The 11,058-nt window shown below is 48.5% G+C and overlaps 1 protein-coding gene across 1 annotated transcript in view; it reads left to right on the top strand.

Moving 5' to 3' along the window:
* The window catches only part of DOPEY2 (dopey family member 2), a 139,652-nt gene that overhangs the window by 96,161 nt on the left and 32,433 nt on the right, over positions 1–11,058 (top strand). Inside the window, exons 15-19 of the mRNA XM_011950053.1 lie at positions 1,791–3,417; positions 4,263–4,374; positions 5,113–5,301; positions 8,011–8,133; positions 9,885–10,022. Of these exons, the coding sequence (XP_011805443.1) occupies positions 1,791–3,417; positions 4,263–4,374; positions 5,113–5,301; positions 8,011–8,133; positions 9,885–10,022 (2,189 nt within the window). The remainder of the gene's footprint in view (positions 1–1,790; positions 3,418–4,262; positions 4,375–5,112; positions 5,302–8,010; positions 8,134–9,884; positions 10,023–11,058) is intronic.

The following is an 11,058-nucleotide window of genomic DNA, read 5'->3' as shown; positions in this document are numbered from 1 at the left end:
CCTCAGCCTCCCAAAGTGCTGGAATTACAGGTATGAGCCTCCATGCCCGGTTCATGGCATGGATTTATTGAACACTGCTTATTAAAACTGTTTAGCAATATTAAAGACTTTTGACTCACTTCTTTTTTTAAAAAAAATAGGCAGTGGTCAGTGGCCTATTTGACTTCTCCTAAAAGAGACTTGAATATTTAAAAGTGTCATATGTTTTCTGATTATAGCAGTAGTAACATGCTTATTTTTAAAATGGAAATAATGAGGACATAAAAACCTAAATGGAAGCCCTTTGTAATGCTAGTTGATAGAACTAGGGATTGTTCATGGTTTGGCAGGTAGTCTTCCAGACTTTCCTAGTGACTGTGTATTATACATATTCTCTCCTAATTGGGCTCTTTCTATACAATACTCTTCTGCTGCTTGATTTTTTTTCCTTTCTTTCTAGAGACAGGAGTCTCACTCGGTTGCCCAAGCTGGAGTGCAGTGACACCATCATGGCTCACTGCAGTCTCGAACTCCTGGGCTCGAGAGACCCTCCAGCCTCAGCCTCCCGAGTAGCTGGGACTACCAGTGTGTGTCACCATACCTAGATAACTTTTAAATTTTTTGTAGAGGTGGTGTTTTTCCATGTTGCCCAGGCTGGTTTGGAACTCTAGGGCTCAAGCAATCCTCCTACCTTGGCCTCCCAAACATTCCTCCTACCTTGACCTCCCACAGTATTGGGATTACAGGCATAATCCACTGTACCTGGCTTGATTTTTTCTCTCTTTTTTTTTTTTTTGAGACAGAGTCTCGCTCTTTTGAGACAGAGTCTTGCCCAGTCTGGAGTGTAGTGGCGTGATTTCAGCTCACTGCAACTTCCGTCGTTCAGGTTCAAGTGATTCTCCTGTCTTAGCCTCCCACGCTGGGACTACAGGCACGCACCACCACATCCAGCTAATTTTTGTATTTTTAGTAGATGGGGTTTCTCCATGTTGGCCAGGCTGGTCTCAAACTCCTGACCCCCGGTGATCTGCCTGCCTAGGCTCCCAAAGTGCTGGGATTACAGGCATGAGCCACCGCGCCACCACGCCCAGCCTCCAGTTTGTCTTTATACACACGTGACATTTTGGTGAATATCCACATCCTTATGGCTTTGAAAGTCTTCTGCTGACATTTCTGCAGGATACATTTCTGTTTTTTTTGTTTTTTGAGATGGAGTTTTGCTCTGGTTGCCCAGGCTAGAGTTCACGGGCACAATTTGAGCTCCTGCAACCTCTGCCTCCTGGGTTCAAACGATTCTCCTGCCTCAGCCTCCCGAGTAGCTGGGATTACAGAGGACCACCACCACGCCCAGCTAACCTTTTGTATTTTTAGTGGAGATGGGGTTTCACCATTTTGGCCAGGCTGGTCTCAAACTCCTGACCTCAGGTGATCCACCTGCCTTGGTCTCCCAATTGCTGGGATTACAGGTGTGAGCCACCATGCCCTGCCAGGATACATTTCTTGAAAGGGAATTCCTAGGAAAAAATAATATGTATTTTTAAAAATTGCTGCCCCCAAAGAGTTATGATACTTAAGTTTACTATAACAATGTAACTAAATGATCCTATCCTTGAACGTTCTGTAAAACCTATCCACCTTCCTTTGTCTGCTTTTGTCTGTAATATAACCTGGACTCTGGTGGTGGTGGTTCATGTGAGAGTTTTCGGAAAATTAATCTTCCTGTCTGGCTTTAAGACAAAGACCTCCCTACAGCTAATGTGTCACAACTGAGCCTTCTGTTCTAAAGTCGTTTGTCATCTTGTCATTTTCAGATGACTGGCACCGTTGGTTTAACAGGAAGAAAACCTCTTTCAGAGACGCACATGCAGGGCCCGAGCCTCAGGAGAGCGGCTCTGAAGAGCACCTGCCTCTGAGCCAGTTCACCACGGTGGACCGTGAAGCCATTTGGGCCGAAGTGGAGAAGGAGCCCGAGAAGTACCCGCCACAAGGTATGCTGAGCGAGGAAGAGCTGCCCTACTACGTGGAGCTTCCGGACAGGACAGCCCACAGCGCCCCAGACAGCAGCGAGCACACCGAGTCCGCAGACACGAGCTCCGGCCACACAGACAGCGAGAACACGTCCTCCTCCTCCCCTTCCCACGACCCGCAGGAGCTGAGCAATGAAGAGAACTGCTGTGCGCCCATCCCCATGGGGGGCAGGGCACACCCCAAGCGCTCGGCCCTGCTGGCGGCCTTCCAGTCAGAAAGCTTCAAGGCTGGGGCCAAGTTAAGTCTGGTGCGGGTAGACTCGGACAAGACGCAGGCTTCTGAGTCATTCTCCAGCGATGAGGAGGCCGACTTGGAGCTCCAGGCCCTCACTACGTCCAGGCTGCTGAAGCAGCAGCGGGAAAGGCAGGAGGCCGTTGAGGCCTTGTTCAAGCACATCCTGCTCTACCTGCAGCCCTACGACTCTCGGCGGGTCCTCTATGCCTTCTCGGTGCTGGAGGCTGTGCTCAAAACCAACCCTAAGGAGTTCATCGAGGCCGTGTCCAGGACTAGCATGGACACCAGCTCCACCGCGCACCTCAACCTCATCTCCAACCTCCTGGCTCGCCACCAGGAGGCCCTCATTGGCCAGAGTTTCTACGGAAAGCTCCAGACCCAGGCCCCCAACGTGTGCCCCCACTCTCTGCTGCTGGAGCTGCTCACCTACCTCTGCCTGAGCTTCCTGCGCTCCTACTACCCCTGCTATTTGAAGGTCATGCACCGAGACATTCTCGGCAACCGGGACGTGCAGGTCAAAAGTGTCGAGGTTTTGATCAGGATCATGACGCAGCTGGTCTCGGTGGCCAAGTCTTCGGAAGGGAAGAACGTGGAATTCATCCACAGCTTGCTGCAGAGGTGCAAAGTTCAGGAGTTTGTCCTGCTCTCCCTGTCGGCGTCCATGTACACGAGCCAGAAGCGCTACGGGCTGGCCACCGCCCACCACGGCAGGGCGCTGCCGGAGGACAGCCTCTTTGAGGAGAGTCTCATCAACTTGGGTCAGGACCAGATCTGGAGTGAGCACCCACTGCAGATCGAGCTGCTGAAGCTGCTGCAGGTGCTGATTGTCTTGGAGCACCACCTACGCCAGGCCCACGAGGAGGGGGAAAACCAGCCCGACCTGTCCCGGGAGTGGCAGAGTGCCCTGAACTTCCAGCAGGCCATCAGCGCCTTGCAGTACGTGCAGCCCCACCCCCTCACCTCCCAGGGGCTGCTGGTCTCCGCGGTGGTGAGGGGTCTGCAGCCCGCCTACGGCTACGGCATGCATCCCGCCTGGGTGAGCTTGGTCACGCATTCCTTGCCCTACTTCGGAAAGTCCCTGGGCTGGACAGTGACACCCTTTGTTGTCCAGATTTGCAAAAACCTGGATGACTTGGTCAAGCAGTATGAAAGCGAATCTGTGAAGCTCTCTGTCAGGTGCGTTGTGCTCTTTGTGACATGTTTATTACTTTAGTGATGGTTTTTATAACGAATGACTGTTTTGCCATGGATGTCGGTTGGAGGATGATTTCATCCCACTGAGAAGCCTGTTTAGCATTGTCAGGAAGGGTAGCAAGCAACTAGATATTCTGATCCTTTGTTTTATTTTATGTTATTTTATGTTATGTTATGCTATGTTATGTTATATTATGTTATGTTATGTTATATTTGAGACGGAGTCTCTGTCACCCAGGCTGGAGTGCAGTGGCGTGATCTCAGCTCACTACAACCTCTGCCTCCCGAGTTCAAACAATTCTCCTGTCTCAGCCTCCCAAGTAGCTGGGAGTACAGGCACCTGCTGCCACACCTGGCTAATTTTTTGTATTTTAGTAGAGACGGGGTTCCACCATGTTGCGCAGGCTGGTCTTGAACTCCTGAGCTCAGGCAATCCACCTGCCTTGGCCTCCCAAAGTGCTGAGGCGCTGGAGTGAGCCACTGTGCCCAGCCCTGATCCTTTATTTTAAATCCACACAGGTATCCAGTCTAGCTCAGTGTTGCAGGGCATGTCAGCTGCTCTCTACTATTTTTGCAAAACAGAAATAAAAATGTGAATCATCACAGAAATTCTAAAACTTTGAAACTATTTTTCCAAAGTGACTATATGAATGTAAAATCGCACAAAGGATGGTTAACATTATTATAATGATATTCCATGACGAGAGCTCCAGTTTATTTGAGATGGTGATCTCTCCCTAGTTCCTGTGTTTATATGTGGGATTAGAAACCCTTATGGCCTCATTCTTTAAAAGTTCTCAAACCAATTTCTCTTTTCTTCACCACAGCACAACCTCCAAGAGGGAAAATATTTCTCCAGATTATCCACTCACCCTTTTAGAAGGTCTCACGACCATTAGTCATTTTTGTCTTTTGGAACAAGCCAACCAAAACAAAAAGGTAAATTTTTTTTCCTTGAGTTCAAGGCAATTTTCATGTATTGTTTTGTCTTTGGTTTATGACTGTTTCAAATAAGTAACATATGTATGTAATGTATATAACTAATGTGCATATGGAAGTAATGCAAATGCATATGCAAATATTACATAAGTCATGTACACATGTATGCAAATGCATATGTGTTAGCAATGCAAGTGTGTATGCAAATGCGTGTATATAATTAACGCAAATTCATGTGTATAAGTAATGTATGTATGTCAGCCATGCAAACAGTTTTCTTCCTGCTGGCAATCCCTGTGCCAGCCCTTTGCCCATTGTTCCTATCAGTAGCCTATGAGATAACATATAAGCCACTTGTTTGATTTTAGGCTTATAGTCATCTTTTTCCACATATTTTTTATTTTCTGTCATAGCGTTCGTGAAATCTGAGTTGGCAGACATTTTAGCTGTTGGTTATTCTACCCTGTCTGGGATTAAGTCTTAGAATACATCTAACACTTTGGCTGAGTGGTTGAAAAGTTCGTAATATGGAACATCAGACTCACAGCTGTCTCTGTGAAAGAGAACCATGGGTTGAAATGCACAGGGAAGCTTATTGCTCCCAGACCACCACATGTATGAGTTGCTTAGAAGAGAGTCCAACAGCACAGACTTAATCCCGCCAGCACTGCTGCCCTCGTGGGAAGAAAAACCATTCCATAGACAAAGCCGACTTCATGTATTCATTTTAATTTTTAGACCATGGCCGCAAGTGATCCTGCCAACTTGAGGAATGCCAGAAATGCTATCTTGGAAGAGCTGCCTCGAACTGTTAACACCATGGCCCTTCTGTGGAATGTTCTCAGAAAGGAGGAGACTCAAAAGAGACCTGTCGATCTCCTAGGGGCCACAAAGGGATCCTCTTCTGTTTACTTTAAAACCACCAAAGTAAGAGGATGTCTCTGTAGTTCTGTCATTTACTTGGTCTTGTATTGTTCCACCCAAAATAAATATGTATAGGAAAGTGTGCATAATAAACAGATGTGCTCAATGAAACCCAAGTCAGAGGTCAGAAGTAGAAATCTCTAGTTCATTTGTTATCAGTAAGTTTGCTATACCTGAAATGGAGGAGTCCGAGTGGTTTTAGCCTGTTTTCTTCTAATTTTCCATTCACCTTATTTTGTAGTTAAAAATAAAGTCTTGGCTGGGCACAGTGGCTCACACCTGTAATCCCAGCACTTTGGGAGGCCCAGGCGGATGGATCACCTGAGGTCGGGAGTTCAAGAACAGCCTGGCCAACATGGTGAAACCCTGTCTCTACTAAAAATACAAAAATTAGCCATGCGTACTAGCACATGTCTGTAATCCCAGCTACTCAGGAGGCCGAGGCAGGAGAATTCGCTGGAACCCGGTGAGCCAAGATCACACCACTGCACTCCAGCCTGGGCAACAGAGCAAAACCCCATCTCAAAAATAATAATAATGATTAATAAATAAAATCTCTAGAGCTAGGCACGGTGGCTCATGCTTGTAATCCCAGCACTTTGGGAGGCCAAGATGGGTGGATTGCTTGAGCTCAGGAGTTCGAGACCAGCCTGGCCAACATGGCAAAACCCCATCTCTACAAAAAATACAAAAATTAGCTGGATATGGTGGCAGGCACCTGTAGTCCCAGCTACTCAGGAGGCCGAGGCAAGAGGATTGCTTGAGCCCAGGACATGGAGGTTGAAGTGAGCTGAGATCATGCCAGTGCACTCCAGCCTGGGCGACAGTGAGACCCTGTCTCAAAAAAAATAGTCTCCAGTGGTTCAAGGCGGGGATACCTAGGTCCTCACCTCTAAATGATTTAGAGACCCAAGTCTCGAGTCTCTAAAGCGTTTCTGCTGGACAGCTCATCTCTGTTCTGCTTTTAGTGGTGCCTGTCAAACATGGCCCCATCAGTGTGGAATGTCAGGGTGCCTTTCAGTTCTTAAACCAAAAATGCACAACCATGAATATTTATATTATAGTTTAGTCTTCTTCCATTTTCAGTGTCTGCCTCAGAAGGCCGTAGGCGCAGGACTCGGTCGCTCACCATCTGTGTTACTGTGTGTGGTGTCTCAATTATCTGCCACATCTGACATCAGTTGAGTGCCCCCAGGTGCCATCTGTGGCCTCAGGCATGAGCCTTGCCATCCTGCATTTAGGTACCATGGTGCACAGGTGGCCTCCAGACATTCTGTCGATGACAAGGGTGCTCTAGAAGGGAATTCTGTATTTCAAGCTTCTACAAGAACATGCTCTTAAAAAGATTCAGAAAACCTTTCTCACTCAGAAAAAAAAGATTTTCTAAACCTTTTTTAGAGGAGCTTCCTGTAGCACTCAGCCTCTCTGAGCCTCCATTTCCTCTTCTGTTAAACCAGGCTGTGGCTAGCATCCTATCCTCATGGGTTGATAGAAAGAATAATTACAATAAAGGCTAATGCTCATTAGGCACTTAACTTTTAGCCCTCCCTGAGGAACTCAGGGCCAAGGAGCGGGATCCCCCATTAGTCCCTCTAGAGCGGAAACCATGGTGGAAAGGAGGGGACAGCTCCATGCTGGCTCAGTTGTATCTAATGTGAAATAAACATAGGCAGTTGACACAGGAAGCGCTGGGTAAATCCGTGCCTTCGACAAGACGTTTTGTGCCTGCTGCCAAGCACCAGGCTCTCTTGCTTTACCAGGGGACAAGAGAGATGAAGTCCCTGCCCCCTGGCTGTGGCAGACATTAACTGGCAGTGTAATAACGATGTGAGCAAGGCTTCAGAGAAACGCAGGGTTTCCTGAGAATGTGTGAACAGGAGCCCTGGCCTGGTCTGGGGTTCCTGAGGCAGCGTGACTTAGCTGAGGCCCCAGGTAGAGAGGATTTAACTAGGGTGGGCATTTCAGGCTGGGAGAGCAGCAGGATTTACAGAGCGAGGAGCGTGGCAGGAACACAGAGAAATTCGTAAGTAGCAAAGCGGAAGGTGGTAAGTGACATCAGGACCATGTTACAGATTTAATTAAATTGATTACATGATAAAATTAGTTAAATGGTGCTTATTTCTGGAAACTGAGCAAGAACTTTCCTAATGAATATAAGCCCTTCCACAGCTGATAGAGTCAAGCTGAGGCTGTGGGATTTCCAGATGGAAACAGTGCTGCAAAGCCTTGCCGGCCTTCCTGCAAGACCCCTGCTGTGTTCACAGCAGCAAGGGTGAAACTCATCATCTCCTGAGATGCTCCTGGCCAATCGAGCTGGCCATCACTCTTTCCACCTGGCCAATCAAGCTGCCATCCGTCTCTCCACCTGGCCAGTCGAGCTGACCGTCCGTCTCCCCACCTGGCCAGTCGAGCTGACCGTCCGTCTCCCCACCTCACCAGTCGAGCTGGCCGTCCATCTCTCCACCTTGGCCGCTCACTGCTCCTTCCCCTCGGCATGACATGGCACCATCACACATCCAACTCCTTCCGGAAAGGGTTCTGATTCCTCCCTTTGCTGGGATCCACCCGTCAGGGAAGCACCTCAGCACAGCATTGGGCACGAACATGACAGGGTTCTTGATCTCGGGAATGGACAGCAGGTGCTGGTTCGATGTATAGGATGCCGTAGCCCCAATATTACCCCGCAGTAACTTTTTTTTTCCTATTTTCTAGACCATAAGACAAAAAATTTTAGACTTCTTAAACCCGTTGACGGCCCATCTCGGGGTTCAGTTGACAGCAGCTGTTGCGGCAGTGTGGAGCAGAAAGAAAGCCCAGCGTCACAGTAAGATGAAGGTAAAGTTTAAAAAGTTAGAGGAGCGGTTAAACTTACCGTGACAAAGAAATACCACAGAATCATGTGGAATCAAAGGTGACATTGGAGGCCAGCATGGGAAACTATTGAACTGATTTAATCATTTTATCTTGTTTTATTTATTTATTTATTTATTTAATTTTATTTTATTTATTTATTTTTTGAGACGGAGTCTCGCTCTGTCGCCCGGGCTGGAGCGCAGTGGCCGAATCTCAGCTCACTGCAAGCTCCGCCTCCCGGGTTTATGCCATTCTCCTGCCTCAGCCTCCCGAGTAGCTGGGACTACAGGCACCAGTCACCTCGCCCGGCTAGCTTTTTGTATTTTTTTTAGTAGAGACGGGGTTTCACCGTGTTAGCCAGGATGGTCTCGATCTCCTGACCTCGTGATCCGCCCGTCTCGGCCTCCCAAAGTGCTGGGATTACAGGCTTGAGCCACCGCACCCGGCCTTATTTTATTTATTGATTGATTTGAGGTGGAGTCTCTCTTGTCACCCAGGCTGGAGTGCAGTGGTGCGATCTTGGCTTGCTGCAACCTCCACCTCCCGGGTTCAAGTGATTCTCCTGCCTCAGCCTCCCAAGTAACTGGAATTGTAGGTGCCCACCACCATGCCCAGCTAATTTTTGTATTTTTTAGTAGAGACAGGGTTTCACCATGTTGGCCAAGCTGGTCTCGTACTCCTGACCTCGTGATCCGCCCACCTCGGCCTCCCAAGGTGCTGGGATTACATTCTTGATCCACTTGACTGGTCCACCATGAAGTCCTGCAGAGGTTGGCCTACCTTTTTCAACCTCAGTCCTCTTCCTTTATTCCCTCCCACCCCTGCTCCATCCCCTGCTCAGGGTCTGCTGCTGCACCTCCTGGACACTCCCCCAGTGCTCAGCCTCTGTGGCTGACATGGGCGCCTGTTCTCTGAGGAAGAGTCAGTGGTCGGTGTCCGATGCCACCCTCCTGAGCGCCTGTGGGCTCCTTCCCTGGTGAGGAGCCTGGCGCTAGTTGTTTTTCTTCCAAATGCGCGTGACCAGGGTGTGCAGACTCATGTCATCAAAACTATGCCTCCCATACCAGGGCTTTCCTTCCAAGGCCAGCAAATGGGAGGCTGGTTTATCTGTTTTTCCTTCCTGTCTTCGTATTTTTTATTCCACCGCTTGTTTCCTTCAAATTTAGTGTATATGTTTCTAAAATGCTTTCTACTAAATTCAAACATACCACTATTACAGCCCCATCAGGGACTGCACCTTTTATTCCTAATTTGTATCAGATTATGTTGTTCCCATGGGTGGAGCCTTTACTTAGTTCAATAGGAAATGTGTGTTTAAGAGATTAAAACAGACTGGGCATGGTGGCTCACAGCTGTAATCCCAGCACTTTGGGAGACCCAGGCGGGCAGATCACCTGAGATCAGGAGTTTGCGACCAGCCTGGCCAACATGGCGAAACCCTGTCTCTACTAAAAATACAAAAATTAGCCAGGCATGTTGGCGGGCTCCTGTAATCCCAGCTACTCAGGAGGCTGAGGCAGGAGACTCGCTTAAACCTGGGAGGCAGAGGTTGCAGTGAGCCGAGATCATGCCACTGCACTCCAGCCTGGGTGACAGAGCAAGACTCTATCTCAAAAAAAAAAAAAAAAAAAAAGAGATGAAAGCAGATTGATTTCTCCAGGGACGGCTACTATAGAATACTTTTTGTACATCATCCTTATCTAAGCTTTCAAGGAATTGTTTTTTCTTGGCAGATTATCCCAGCGGCGAGTGCATCCCAGCTGACCCTCGTCGACTTGCTGTGTGCACTCAGCACCCTGCAGACTGACACGTTGCTGCGCCTGGTGAAGGAGGTGGTGAAGAGGCCACCCCAAGTCAAAGGGGGTGACGAGGTGAGGAGCCTGGGGAATCCTCTGGGCTTCTGTAGATGAGTGGGTGGCATTCGTCATAACTCTACTTCCTTAGAAATTGTGTTTGGGAGGGAAAGATAGGTAACAAGAGTGAGTGGGACTGCTTGGGGTAGTGAAGTGCAGGTGCTGTTTGCTGTGCTTTGGGGGAGACCTATGAAGATTTGGTGCTCCTTTTTTAAAGTGGGAACTACCTGAGGTCAGGGGCTGTCATCCTTGTACCCTGCTGCTGAGGACACTGCCTGGTACACGCCGTCTGGGCACTAAATGGAATAAAATCTTTAGAAAGGGGAAAGGGCACCTGCCTCCAGGAACTTGCAGCTGTAAAGATGTCGAAGATGAACAAAACCAGGCTCTAGCGAAAGGTGGTAAAGACAGATGTGATTCAGTAACCACTGCGGTAAGAGAAAGTGCTGGGTTCAGTGTAGATTTGTGTGGAGATGACTGGGAAAGGATGAGGGAGGCGGGAGGGGAAGGAGCAGGGGTTTAAGGAGAGTTGGAGAAGCAGAAAATTACAAAAGAGCAGGCGGGGAGGCTGCTCAGTCCATAGATGTGATTAGGCCATCTGGGTTTGCTAACTGGGGCTTATCCAAATGAGGCTCCTACCCTCCCACAGAGGCTGGGGGATCAAGACTCTGTCTTAGTGATTCTATTTCAAAGAGATGGCTCCCAGGTCCTTGAGAAACACATTCCTAGGCTGTGGGAGACACATACACATCTCAAAGGGACAGAGAAAGTATTTATCATTGTAAACTTAAAATGCTCTGAGAAAGGGAGGTCAGGGGCCTCTCTGCAGGTGTTGGCAGGAACAAACAGTAAATTCTTTGGCAACCATGAGCTTTCTTGGGCAGGCGTTTGAAGAGGACCGGTGTCCCCATCCTAGGGATCCATGCTGGTGTTGTTTGCTCAAGTCCCTTGGTGTGGGGGTGGACAGAATCATTTGTCAAGCAGAGGGCTCAGAGGAGCCTAGCTAGAGTCAGCTCAAGGAGAGTCTTTGTCAAGGGCAAATTAAAATTTGCGT

Source organism: Colobus angolensis, unplaced genomic scaffold (assembly GCF_000951035.1).
Source record: "Colobus angolensis palliatus isolate OR3802 unplaced genomic scaffold, Cang.pa_1.0 Scaffold300, whole genome shotgun sequence".
NCBI lineage: Eukaryota > Metazoa > Chordata > Mammalia > Primates > Cercopithecidae > Colobus > Colobus angolensis.
The sequence above is the reverse complement of the archived record's forward strand: the minus strand, read 5'-3'. Positions and strand labels throughout refer to the sequence as shown.